The 14,130-nt window shown below is 41.5% G+C and overlaps 1 protein-coding gene across 1 annotated transcript; it reads right to left on the bottom strand.

Moving 5' to 3' along the window:
* Positions 1-5,478: 5,478 nt before the first annotated feature.
* LOC130867931 (protein BEX2-like) lies at positions 5,479-7,071 on the bottom strand. Its single transcript, XM_057760149.1, has 3 exons — positions 6,922-7,071; positions 6,521-6,599; positions 5,479-6,112 (listed from the first exon to the last, which is right to left on the bottom strand). Exon 3 carries the CDS (start codon positions 6,105-6,107, stop codon positions 5,721-5,723), a length of 387 nt encoding a protein of 128 aa, XP_057616132.1. The 5' UTR covers positions 6,108-6,112; positions 6,521-6,599; positions 6,922-7,071; the 3' UTR covers positions 5,479-5,720.
* Positions 7,072-14,130: the final 7,059 nt, after the last annotated feature.

Genomic DNA, 14,130 nt, shown 5'->3' with positions numbered 1-14,130 from the left:
AAATGATGGTGCATTCCTGCTAGATAACTGTGTGCATTTCTTCTCAGTTCTACATTAAAGGACACCATATTGCTAGCATGAAGTCAGCTGGCACAGTATTTACATAGTGGAGATAAGTTAACACTACAAATGGTTTGCTCAAAGATCCGTCCTTAAACTTTTATCATTACTTACTGCTTTTGCATCTCTTGGATTTTTTTTCACGACTAAAGATGGGTATAATATATTTAAAAACACATCTTTCTGTATGCCTATATGCTTGTTCTTATGGTGGCATAAATATTACATTTTTATTCAAGCTTTTTTTTTTTAGACAGGGTTTCTCTATGTACTCCTGGCTGTCCTGAAACTCACTCGGTAGAACAGGCTGGCCTTGAACTCACAGACTTCCCCCGCCTCCCGCCTCTGCCTCCCAAGTGCTGCAATCCTCCCACTGCCACTGTAGCCAACACTTTTACATAGACTTCTTCAGTTAATTACAACGCTTCTAAGTATGTGTGGTACATTTTATTCCTCTGAAACTCAAGTCAATTTTATTCTCCAGTTCTATTGGAACATCTTACTGTAAATTTCTCACTGACTGTAACTCTTAGTTCTATTTAAACGTGTACTTTAGTACCTTGAATATTCACTAATTAATGTTTTTTCTTAATGCGTTTTGCTTCTCAGGCTAGCTGGATATTATGGTCCAAAACCAGGATTTGTTTTGTTTTCCTGCTCTGTGTTTCCATCTTCTCTTCTCTTTGCTATCTTTTGCTCTACATTTCTGGCATCCATTTTACAATTTCCTCACTAACATCTAATGTTTGCCATTCAGCTTTTACCTGTTTCAACCTCAAGTCACTTAAAATAGCTACAAGAAGCCTGCTGTTGTTGCCATCATCATTGTCATCAATTTTTTTCTCTGAAACCCTTCTATAACTATGCCTACAAGGCAATAGAGATGACATCGATTAAATATTTAATTTTCCCAAATTTTTCAGATTTGAGCTAACAGAGATTTTACTGATAAGTTATTTATCAGCAGAAATGGAAAATAATGTATGTTGTCAGATTCACCAATTTATAGTCCTAAGAGGGCATTCCCATTTCTAAGAACAGAGATTCCCTAGACCCACAGATTATAGCCTCCATTTATTCATATTAATATCCAAAATCTGAGCTTCTTGAGAAAAACCCCAAAGGTCTTTTTGCTAAGATGCCATTGCTTACTCAATCAAATCAGATGATTAAAGGGCTTCAAATTCCTGCTCTTTCGTTTTTTCATCCTATGGTTTCACTCTAGCATAGAATGAAATATAACTTTTCATTACAGATGTTTACCACAAGTGTGGCAGGTAGTCTCACAACAGATACCTGAATATTTCTTAATTCAGCCTTCTGTGTCTTCTAGCATTTTTCTTCTTTAAGGGATAAACAGGTTATTTTAAGAAATCTTGTTAAATGTAAGTTTTTATCAAACATTGACAAAATAAGATGATATTGTAAAAATAAATGAATTTTTTGTTTGTGTGGTTTGATTTTTGGTTTTTAGAGAAAGAGTTTCTGTGTAACCCTAGCTGTCCTGGTACTCACTCTAGACCAGACTGGCTTCAAACTCAGAGATCTGTGTACCTCTGCCTTCCAAGTGCTTGGATTAAAGGCATGTGCCACCAATACTGGGTCAAAAGAATGTTTTTTTTTTTTTATTATTCTGTTATTTATGTGAAAGCCCCCACTGACCCTCAGTATATAATTAATTTTCATTGCATATAAGAGATTGGCTTTTCTTCTAGCATTTGCTAGACTTTCTGAGCCTATAGCTCCAGGTTTATATTAAATTGGAAACAGCTTTTTTAAGTTACTTTTTAAAAAAAGTTATGAATTAGTAGAAATATTTACATAGGTTGCTCCTGACATTTTACAACCTGATAAGGCAAAAAATATTCCTTAGTCTCCCATAATTTATATCAATTTATATAATTTGGGGTTAAATTTTATGAGACTACTGAGAACTTGAGTACAGATTGTACGTTGTTAATTTTAATATGCAAAAATATTTTATCTGTTTTATTTTATTCTAATAAACAACATCCTCTTATGGCTGGAGAGATTGCCTTGCAGTAATGGGGACCTGCATTTTATCCTCAGAGCCAATGTTTTATAAAATATGGAAGTTTGACATGGCGTCAAGTGCTTATAAACCTAGCACTGGGAAGGTAGAGATCAATCTCCGGAGGCTGCTGGCATCTCCCTTGACTCTGCCTTCTTTCTCCCCATATTCATTTTGGCTTTTTCTCCCTAGCTATATTTTGCCCTGCTATAGGTCAAAGCTGCTTCTTTACTAACCAATAGTAATAAAACATATACACAGCATATGAAGGGACATCCCACATCAGAGAGATCCTGTCCTAAAAATAAAATAAAAAGTTAAGAATACTGACTGCTCTTCTGGATGACTTGAGCTCAATTCCCAGCACCCACAAGCAGCTTACAACTGTCTATAATTACAGTTCCAAGGGACCCAATGCCCTCTTCTGGCCTCCTCAGATACCAGGCACAAACATAGTGAACAGGTATATCTGCAGGCAAAACACCCATACACATAAAATAAGTAAAATTAAAAATAAAAAGTGAACATTATATGAAGAACAACACTTAAGATTGTCCTCTGGCTTCCACAGGCATGCATACATACATCTTCACACACCTGCACACACACATAGACATGCACAACTCCCACACTTACACATACATAAAAAGAAAACCATAATGTTTTATTTCTTGTTCTGTATCTAATTCCAAACATAGCTTGTAAAACAATCTGACTTTATGATCCCAAAGATCTGAAGTCATGAGCCCAGGGTGATTCATCTGAGTCCTCTGCCTCAAGGTCTTTTACAAAGTTGTAATCAAGATGTAGACCGGGCCTAGCATTTTACAGCTCACTGTGGGAAGTTCCACCTCCAGTCAGGTGGTCCTGGGGTATATAAGAGAGCCATATGAGTAAACCATAGGGAAAAAGCCAGTAAACAGCTATCATCCATGGCCTGTGCATCAGATTCTGCCTCCAGGTTTCTGCCCTGAGTTCCTGCTCTGACTTCCCCCAGGAATGGACTTATAAATTATAAGTTGAAATAAAATCTGCCACCCCCAAGTTATGTTTGGTCATGGTGTTCTATTATAGCAGTAGAAATCCTAAGGCAGTATTTTCACAAATACAGATTTACAGTGGAAAGATTGTGTCAACATCTATTCAGATATTGCTGGAGCAATAATGGCTAAGAAAAGTAGGCTTGTAGGCAAAAACAAAGGGTTTTGTAATAAGAATATTATTTTTAACCACTGTATGATGCACTGAAAAGCACTTGAAGTTAATTATATAGTTCCTCTTTAAGAATGGCGATAATAAGCATATACTTATCAGTAACGTTTTAGACATCAATGAGCAGCAAAATCACCGAAGATGTTTGTCAAAAATGAAAGTTCTAGACTCCTATTTAGTGAACCTAGGAGTTCACTTACATTCATGTATAAACTCATAATTTAATATACTCCAAGTGATTTTTGTACCACTAATAGATTAGCATACTGTCAGGAACATTTAGTCATTTATAAATAAGTCCAGTCATTTTAGAAATTGCAAACAATCTCTTCTAGTAAAGGAAGTTATACATTCAGAGTTACTTCTGTAGCTAGGAACTGTACTCAGACAAAAAAGAGCTCCAGACTCAATCATTATTTTTCTCCTTTTGAACATGCCTGCTCCTCGCCAGGCAGAAATCATAGCATGATCAGCAGAGATTACATCCTTGATCTGAAAATAGAAAGTATGCAGGACTACTGCCACCTGCTCTTGGACCCTGCTTAGTACCTAAAGGGAAGAATTTGCAGGTAGGGCTCTTGTCTAGTAGGTGAGGACGGCTGAAAACTAGGTAAACCATACCCTTGTGACCTTGCTTCACTTGCGTGAAAATAATGTCATTCTCGATTTGTAAAAAATATTCTTTGGCTTATCTGTGTGGCTACTAGCCTTAGTTTTTGCTAATGAAATGAATATTAAGTGGCCTTACTTTTTTTTTTTTTTTTTTTTTTTGGTTTTTCGAGACAGGGTTTCTCTGTGGCTTTGGAGCCTGTCCTGGAACTAGCTCTGTAGACCAGGCTGGTCTCGGCCTTGCTTTTTTTATAAAGTGATTTAAAGTATTGTATTTCTTCCCCCAAGTACAGAGAAAAATAAACCACCCAGGCTATATCAGCCTGTATTTCTCACAACAAATTGACTGAATTGAGAAGTGCCCAGAGAATTACTAAGATAAACATCTGTTTCTATGAAGGTGAGAAAAACAACAAAAAAGACTTGCCCATAAGGAGGGCAGCACAATCCTAATGGGATGTGTCAGGGATGGAATGAAGGCAGAAACAGTGGTGTTCACTCTCACTCCCTTTCTCCCACTCCCGGCCACAGTGCTGTGAGGTACTCTGCTGCACAACATCCTCCCCACAATAATAGGAGAAACTATTTGCAACCAGGAACCAAAATAAATCCTTTCTCCCTTTGAGTTGTTCATACCGGGTACTTAATAACATGGGTGAAAATTATAAGATCAAACCTTTTTTGTTACTGGTCAGGATCTGGGCAAAGTGTTTCCAGGTCCCAGGTCTCTTAACCTAATAATTGGGTGGGGGGGGGAAGCTCCCAAATTTGCTAAAGAAGTAAGGTGAATTTTGATCAAAGCAATAGTGTAGGTTACAGAGGGATACATTGTCAATATTGACAGTAAGCCACATGAGTGAAGACACTCAAGGTCCCCATTATAGTTCAGGGCTTCCTTTCATGGGATTTAAAAGAGGGTTACTATGAGACATAGTTTAGGTGATTCTCTTACTTTGATTGATCAAGTCATACATTCATTTTCCCTAATACATATGTCCCTTCTCACAGTGCATCTGATTTTAATATGCACGCCCAGTTATTCATAGGCCTACAATGCTAAATAAGGAATTATCCTTAAAAAGTTACTGCAGGATATACTTTTGCCTTAAAGTACATATATCCCAAACCAGTCTAGGCCAGAAGGATCAGCCCTTCTGTTCTCCACACCCAGATACCTTGAGAAGTCACTTGAATGGAAACAATCAAAGTGTGATTGTTACCTGGGTGTAACACACTATTATTTATTGAGAGATGGATGGGAGTATGTGTAACATGCTGCAGGTGAGGGGCTGAAGGGGTTCTGCCATTGTTGGCTGCATTGTGTGGAGAGGGATATGTGTATGCACACAGGCGAAAGGAATAGGTTGCAAAGTGTATTGTTAGACCATGGAAAGCTGGGTATAACCAAAAACAAATGGGGGCCCCAGGGTACTAAAATGTCTCCTGTTTGTCTGCCTCACTTTCACTGAAATGAGTCCCAGTATTAAACCTTTTACAATTTAATTCCACCACTTTCCCTTTGAGTGTGGCATATATAAGTAACCTTTAAATAATAAATACTAAGATTGCCTTTTAAATCTGCTTTATTAGCTCCACAATATATACTGAGATTCTTTCCATGCATTAGATAAATTCTGCTAACAACAAAAAATTAAGACTGAATCAAAAACACAAGTTTCAATTAGAAGCTGGCAGTACGTGGAGACCCATGAGGAACAAGTAACATCAAAAATTTTACAACCGTACATCACAAACATTAAGTTTTTGAAGCAGGGGTCCCCGTATTATCTTCAGAGAAAACCAGGATTCAGGGCATAAGGCAAAACTCATCATGATGGTCATGGTGAGGGGGGTCAGTGCTAACTGCCCGCTGAGTATGGCTCAGCTGCCTTTCCCTCAACTTCTCCATGAGCTGTCTCACATCCTCCCCAAACCTTTCCCTGTTCTCCTCTCTCATCCTTGCCTGGGGCTCTCCGACCCTATGCATCAGGTCCCATCTATAGTGCACGATGGGCTGCCTAATGCGGAAGCGCCTGCGATTTCCTCGTGGCGCAGAGTATTCAGCTTCAAGAGGCAGGACCACAGGCTGCTCCCTTTTCTTAGCACCCTGTGGCTTTTCTTCCTTTTCCTCCTTTCCCTGATGGTCATTTTCCATGTTGAGATTTTTTCCTCCTTGTTCCTCTTTGGATTCCATTTCTCCTGGAAGACAAGGGACTTGTTCAAAGGTTCAGCACCGAGGACAGAGGCCCATTTTCAACATTCACTATCTTGAACGTCCATATGTTTACTTTGTTTTTCAAATTTTATTTTCCTACCTGAAAGGCCCAACACGCCCTCTAGGGGGCCCCCAGTCCCATCCCCTCCCTCTCCACAACCCACCATTTTCCCTGTAGATCTATCTCCAAGGTTTTTGCAGGCATCAAAATGGAGGATGAAGTTAGTGGATGGGGGTGGTGGGTGGTGGGGGAGATGGGACATATAATGTGGGAGATGGGATGGAAAGTGGGAAGGAATAGATGGGGTATCTGACATTCCAGACAGGGCTTCCCGCACGCTCCTCCAGCACCCCCCCTCCCCACCCAGAACACACACAGCCCCTGAACCGACCTGGGCCTATCCCTTGCCGCGTAGACCTCCTCTCAATTGTCGCTGCCAGATGCTCCGCCGCGACTCTCGGCTAGCAGACCTGCAGACAGGGTGGGATGGGAGCAACTCAGCGTGGAACTCAGTTCCGCACTCTGCACCCCTCCGCTTGCATCCCCACTGCCCATCCCCTTTACCCCGCCTCCCTCAGCAACCATCAGCCAGTCTCCTTCTCCACTCTCTAGGGCTAGGTTCAGCGCTCTCCTCCACAGGCCCACCCGACCGCCCAGGGGCGCCCCTTCCCGGGCTCAGCCACGGTTCTCTTTGAGGTGCAGAAAGCCGCGGTGCCGCTGCACGGTCCTCTGGTGTGCTCCGTTGCATCCGGAGGCTGTCGCCCTCAGGGCCACTGCATGCGGGCCCCTTACCTGCTCCGCTCGCCCAGGGCCCGATGCCAGCCCGACGTGCGCAGGGAAGCACGGAGCTGGTGGCCAGACGGGAGTGACGACTGCACCCAAGGCTGCGTCTTTCTGCAGCCCCGGGTCACGTGAGGACCCCGCGTCACAGCCAAGCTCGCTCCCCAGCCCTGGCAGCCAGTGCGACGGGAGGCTCCGCCCAGCTTCCCTCTGTGAGCATGCAAGTCACGCCTCAGCCGTCACTCATCCAGATTCTCGCCAATCTGAGGACCCACAAGTGGCATCACCGTCTGGAGGTTGGACTTCTCCCTTCCCTGTTTCCAGGGAGAGTCTGCACCTTCCACCACACCCACAATCTGGCAATCTGCTTTCTCCCTACTTTACATCTGTATAGATCCTTTCTATTAATTACTCTTTATTTTTTTAAATATTAATGAGTATCAGCCACAACTGGTGCCTCAGTCTTGAAATCCTGGCACTAGGGACACTGAACTAGGAGATTCAACATGAATTGGGACCAGTGTTGAGATCACTGTAGACTACATAGTGAATTTCAAGTCAGTTTGGGCCACAGAATGAGAACCTTTCTCAAAACAAGATATGTTCATACCTCTATTTTGAAAAGCAATAAACTTTATTTTTGAACCAAACGTTTGAAACTGACACAGTAACAAACAAACAAATATAAACAAAACATTATGTCCACCTGTGCTGCACAAAATATATTTATTCTGATTGCCACAAACTATTTTTAGAACATTTTAGTTTGCTTAAATTTTTCTCTGGAAAAAAATTTAAAAATAGTGAATCTCCCTGTACACAATCTGTGTTTCTAGAATCAGTTAAGTGAATCTTAAGAAACAAGTCCAGGTGGCTGGAGAGATGGCTCAGTGGTTAAGAACTTTGCCTGCTCTTCCAAAGGTCCTGAGTTCAATTCCCAGCAACCACATGGTAGCTCACAACCATCTGTAATGGCCTACAGGCATACATGCAGGCAGAACACTGAATACATAATAAATAAATAAATAAATAAATAAATAAATAAATAAAAAAGAAACAAGTCCGGTTGTTAGAGCATAGCAATTTTATGTCAGCCATCTTTTCCCCTTCTGGAACCAGTTCTGTTCTGTTCTATCCTATATTCACCATCATTTTTAACTGTAGAAAGGTTTTTACTAGCAACTGAAAAATATGACTATTACTATGGATGGCTTTAGGGACCTAGTCGAAGGGGAGAAGCTGTGAGAGTACCAAGGCAGGCTGAGGGATAGAAGGTAGATCATCTCTGCTTTGCAAAGAGGCTAGAAGGGTGTTGGTTTCCCTAGCAACAAGTTCCAGAGCCTCCAGTTTTCTATGTTCAGGTTCCCACTGTATATTTCCAAGCCACACAGAGAATTCCCCTTTGAATTCTTGTCTCCAACTCTTCCACAAGTCCATCCCCAGTGAGTTATCTTCTAGCATAGATTAGAGGTCTGTGCCCATACTGGAAACCACAAAGGTATCCTAAACTATTGTAGACTTCATCTAAAGTACATGAGTGTCTGTTGAGTGAGGGGAAAGGGTGATCCCAAGACTGCTGCTTTTGTTTGCACCCAGCTTGGGTAGAATCCACTCTGTGCTCTGGTTGTCAACTCTTCCGGGGCATTGGAGGTGTGGGATCCTGGAATCCTTATCATAACTGCTTCCCTTCCAGACCAGACCACTGAGCAGGAAGATCTCTGTGAGTCTGAGGCCAGACTGGTAAACACAGCAAGTTCCAGGCCAGCTGGAGCTATATAGTGGGATACTGTCCAAAAAAAAAAAAAAAAAAAAAAAAACTTAAAATGGTTAGAGATAATAAAATTAAGGCAAAAATTAATGAAATAGAAACTAAAGAAGCAATACATACAGCCAAAGGGTTGGTTCTTCAAGATTAACAATACTCACAACATCTTAGCCAAACTAATAAAAGAAAGGGAAAACTAAAGTAAATAAAATCAGAGATGAGAGGGGAGTTAGTAAAACAGAATTCAGTGAAGTCCAGATTATGGGAAACTTTGAAGAGTTTTAGCCTAAAAAGATGAAAAACCTCAAAACAATGAATAAATTTCTAAACTCCTATGCTCTGTTGAAATTAAAACCAGGTGATATAACCAAATTAAAAAGGTACACAAAAAGCAACAAAATTGACGCAGTAATTAAAAGTCCCTCCACAAAGCAAATCCCAGAACTTGAAAGACTGACTGTTGAATTCTATCAAATATTAAAGGAAGGTCTACTACCAACACTCCTTAAGCTATTCTACAAAATAGAAATGGAAGGAACACATCAAAACAAACTCTGTGAAGCCAGTTATTATACCGACATCAAATCTCAATAAAGACATAACAGAAAAAGAAAGCTACAAGCCAATGTCCCAGATGAACACAGAAACAAATTTTCTCAACCAATAGGATTGAATGCATTCTGATGAAAAGGTTCATGAGCTCCCACTCCTAACTAAGGAACAATGGACAGTTGACAGCTTCTGGGGGAGAGATGATCAGTTTTTTAACAGTGTGATTTCTGGTAGGACAACCACACTCCGGTGATGCCTCCATAATGAGAGGATATGTCCAACACAGATTAGAGTTAGTGAGCTACTAAATGTTTAAAAGAGAACACAAAGATGGGAGTATATTACAATATTAATTTAGAAATGAAAAGTAAAGAGTGCTATTTTCAGAAAAAAAGATGATTTGTACATGTGTATGTGTAGTCTTATATTTCTATAGTAATGTATTAGTCTACTAAAACTGTTCTAGTAAAATACTGTACACTGAATGGCTTCAAGTTACAAAAATGTCCTAAAATAAGTTGGAATAGGCAAAACACAAATTAAAACAATAAAGGCTATTTATGGTAAACCTTTAGCCAACATTTTATTAAATAGGGCAAAAGAGAGCATTTCCTCTAAAATTTGGAAGAATACAGGGTGCCTGCTCTCTCTACTCTTAATTCAATATATTTCTTGAAATCTTACCTAGAAGAATAAGGCAAGAGAAAGATATAAAGGGGTTAAAAAAGAAAGGAAGAAGTCAGATTATCCCAAGCTACAGATATATAACATAATTGTATAGTTAAGAGTCTCACAATTATACTGAAATGAATGCAACTGGAAATCATATGTTAAGTGAAACAAGACACACTCGAAGAGATTGATGCTATAGGTTCTCTTCCATATGTGGGTTGTCCCTTTTGATGTTCGTGTGTGTGTGTGTGTACCATCAAACTGGAAATGGGGCCATGAAAGGGGAAAAGGGTATTAAGGAAGAGGTGGGTCATGATAGAACACTTGTGATGTGAAAACAAAAATGAGATTGCTAGGGGTAGAAAGGTCCAAGATGGTGGGGGAGTGAGAAGGAGGGAGAGGAGTGTCTACTAAACCCCCATGTTTGAAATTGCTGTAAGGAGACTGTATAGCTTTATGGTAATTAAGACATTTAAAAAGAAAATCTTACAAGGTCTTTTTAACACTTTAGCTTGGGATTTGTGTCCTTCAGATTATGAGAAAATGAATTTCTGTAAATTTAACTACCCAGTGTGCAGTAGATATTTTTAAAGCTTTAGACAACTAAAGGCACCCAAATAAAGGTGCACATGTGTGTACACCTACATACATACACAAATGGTCCTTTTCTTTTTTTAGCATAGTTTTTTATTGCTCCTTTGGGGCTTTCACATCGCGTACCCCATTTTCTTCCTTCCTTCCTTCCTTCCTTCCTTCCTTCCTTCCTTTCTTTCTTTCTTTCTTTCTTTCTTTTTTCGAGACAGGGTTTCTCCATAGCTTTTTGGTTCCTGTCCTGGAACTAGCTCTTGTAGACCAGGCTGGTCTCGAGCTCACAGAGATCCACCTGCCTCTGCCTCCCGAGTGCTGGGATTAAAGGCATGTGCCACCACTGCCTGGCTTCGTGTACCCCATTTTCATTCATTTCCCAGTCCCTCCATATCTGTTTTTCACCCTTGTAGAATTCTCCCACAAAGGGAAAGTTAAAAATAAATAATAAATAATCCAAATAAGAATATTAATTTAAAACAAACAAATATAAACAAACAGAAAAGCTAACAACAAAACCCACTTTGCTCTTTCATCTTTCCCGCCTCTCCATCACCTCTTCATTTGTCTCAGTGCCATTGAGAGCTGTGTCTCATGCAATATTCCCTTTTGTCCAAACAGCTTTGCTTGCAAATTTTCATTACGTAATGTGTTGTTGGTCTGGTTCAAGATCTCTGGCCTCTGGTACACCATCAATACTGGACCCTCACCAAAATTCTTCCCAGATAGCCAGCTGTTATCCCACATCATGGAGATCCTGCCAATGTGGTTCATGGGACCAGTCTCTTCATGTATACCAGCAGGTCATATATGGGGTATGTGTTCGGGAATGCCCATTCAAAGCCCTGGAGGTGGGCCTGGGTGGTAGCCAAGATAGTCGGTCCCAGCCTAAGGAGCCACCCGCTTCAGGCTAGGACCAGAGCAAGCTCTCCCATGCCTGTGGTGAGGGGTGGGGACAGCTCTTGGGTAATGGGGGCTTGACTCTCACTGGGCCAGTGAGGATGGAGCTAATTCCTCAAGGTCTTTGTACTTCAATACATGGTTCAACACAAGGTTCGCATGTGTCCCTGTCTTAACACGGGAAATGGACATCAATGCAGATCCCAGCTATCATACGACCAAGGACCCAGACAAGGCTATCAGCAGCAGCTTGGGCCCAGATGTCACCATGGACTCTGGGTGGCAACACGGGCCTCTCAGATTGGCATGAGTCCAGCACGATCACCAGACTTCAACATAGCCCTAGTTGGCCAAACCCTAGATAAGGGCATGATCTTCAGTGGTAACAGGAGCCATGAACATTAACACAGATCGTGGAGCCACAGACCCAGACATGGCCCCTCAGCCACAACCAGGGCCCAGATGACACCATGACCCTGAGTGGTAGAACAGGCATGGTCCTGGCAGTGGCATGTCTCTTAGATTCCCACATGACCTAGAACCCAGGCATCCATGTGGCCTTTGGTAGCAACATGGGAGCAATATGGGCCATGAACATCAACACAAACCCCACCACGGACCCAGACATGGGTGCTGACATCACCATGGCCTCGGGCGGCAGCATGATGCTTGGATACCAATAGACTTTAGGCATTTGCATGGCCTTTGGTCGTAACAGGAGCCACAGACATCAACACACACCCTTGCTGTGGTGCAGCCACGGGCCCAGCATGGCCCTCACTGGATGTCTCCATGGCCCTGGGAGGCAGTGCAAGCCAGCTAGATCAGGACAGCCCCGTAGCGGCATGACCCTCAGATACCAGCATGACCTCAGATGTCGGCCCAGATCCTGAGCATCCTCATGCATGACCTTTGGAGCAACAGGTGCCACAGACATCAATACAAATCTCAGCTGCTACAGGGCCACACACCCAGACATGGCCCTTGGCAGCAGCACAAGCCTGGATGTCACCGTGGCCACAAGTGACAAGCAAGCTTCCCACATCAGCCCATTCTTCACCATCTTTCCCTCTTCACATCTGCCTCTCTCCACAGTACATGAACCATTCTGTCTCTCTGTCTCTCCCATACCCCACCATATATTTATGGTCAACTGCAGTTTCTCTTCCCGGCCCAGGGCAGGCATCAGTACCCAGTTTTTTGTTTGTTTGTTTGTTTGTTTTTTGTTTTTGTTTTTTTTTTTTTTGGTTTTTCGAGACAGGGTTTCTCTGTAGCTTTGGTGCCCGTCCCGGAACTAGCTCTTGTAGACCAGCCCCAGGCACGCAGGTAGGTGTCCTTTACCTGCCTGGTCCTAATGGAGCAGGGCAGACCCGCAGTTTCTCTTCCTACATGCCACCTGGGGTCACCTGTCCTGTAAGGGAAAGAGAAACCAAGGGCCTGCCTGGTTCTATTAGGACCAGGTAGACAAAGGACATTATTTTTTCTTAAAATATTAATCTTTATTTTCCTTTTCTAAATTATCTCAGTGTTTGTGGCTATTTTTGTACTTTAAGTGGTTGAATATATTTTTATAGGTTTTCTGGATATGACTGTTTTTAATAAAAATACAAAACTAATAATTTCCTTACTCTTACCTCTTTTTATACCAAGGATTTTTGTAGTATGACAGTTACATGTATGGGAATCATTTTTCTTCACAGGCTTTTATGTGTCTTTTAATATTATATCCTACCAATTATGTTGTTTTTAATTTTGAATAAATTTGTATTGTTAATAAAAGAATATTGTTATCTGCATGAAATACTTGATTAGTACTTTAGGCACATAGAACATCAGTACCCAGTTTTTTTGTTTGTTTTTTTTTGTTTTTTGGTTTTTTTTGGTTTTTCGAGACAGGGTTTCCCTGTAGCTTTGGTGCCCGTCCCAGAGCTAGCTCTTGTAGACCAGGCTGGCCTCGAACTCCCAGAGATCCGCCTGCCTCTCCCTCCCGAGTGCTGGGATTAAAGGTGTGCGCCACCACCGCCCGGCAAGCACCCAATTTTAACAGGGTTAGAGAGTATGTTCAACAGAGGAAGCTCTATCGTCTCCAGAAGCAGAACCGTACAGACGAAGATGGAGACTGGGACTTCAGTCTCTACAACAGTTCTTCCTTCGAGGTCCTCATTCTTGTAATATGGTCTGCCTCCAGTGAACTTGAAGGGATTTAACTAGCAACATCAATAGTATCTTCTGAGTATGACACAATTATCACAATCTTTTAGCAACTAGGATTGCCTCCACTGGGCCTATACAAGACCAGACCTCTCATTGGTCAGTCACAGAATCGGGGCCTATCCCTCTCTGCCAAACTATCAGCTACTGATGGATTCTAGAGGACAAAAACCATGAGTGTGAGACAAGGACTTACAGGAAAGGTGGAAGGGTAAGAAGGAGAAAGGACAGTATGCAAGTGAGAGTAAAACAGACTATATTACAGAAACATGAAATGCTCAAGAAATTTAATAACATTTATAATGAAAGAAAAAATAAGAAACAATGATCCGGAAATACATGGCAAATACACAAACAACAGGTCATTTAGATACATGAGAGTTAGCTTTACAAGCTCCACCTTAGCTCCCAGGTACCTTAGATCCCAGATGTCCCAATTCATTTACATGGAAATTACCATGCTAGAACAAAATCACAACAAAGATTTGAAGAGATAAGATAGTGACACCTAGGAACTTCTTCTTGGTGTGTTGTTC

Source organism: Chionomys nivalis, chromosome X, assembly GCF_950005125.1.
Source record: "Chionomys nivalis chromosome X, mChiNiv1.1, whole genome shotgun sequence".
In the NCBI taxonomy this organism is placed as follows: domain Eukaryota; kingdom Metazoa; phylum Chordata; class Mammalia; order Rodentia; family Cricetidae; genus Chionomys; species Chionomys nivalis.
The sequence above is the reverse complement of the archived record's forward strand: the minus strand, read 5'-3'. Positions and strand labels throughout refer to the sequence as shown.

What these genes read in the sequence shown, in the direction of transcription:
- LOC130867931 (XM_057760149.1), bottom strand. Translation starts at nt 6,107, where the DNA reads ATGGAATCCAAAGAGGAACAAGGAGGAAAAAATCTCAACATGGAAAAT.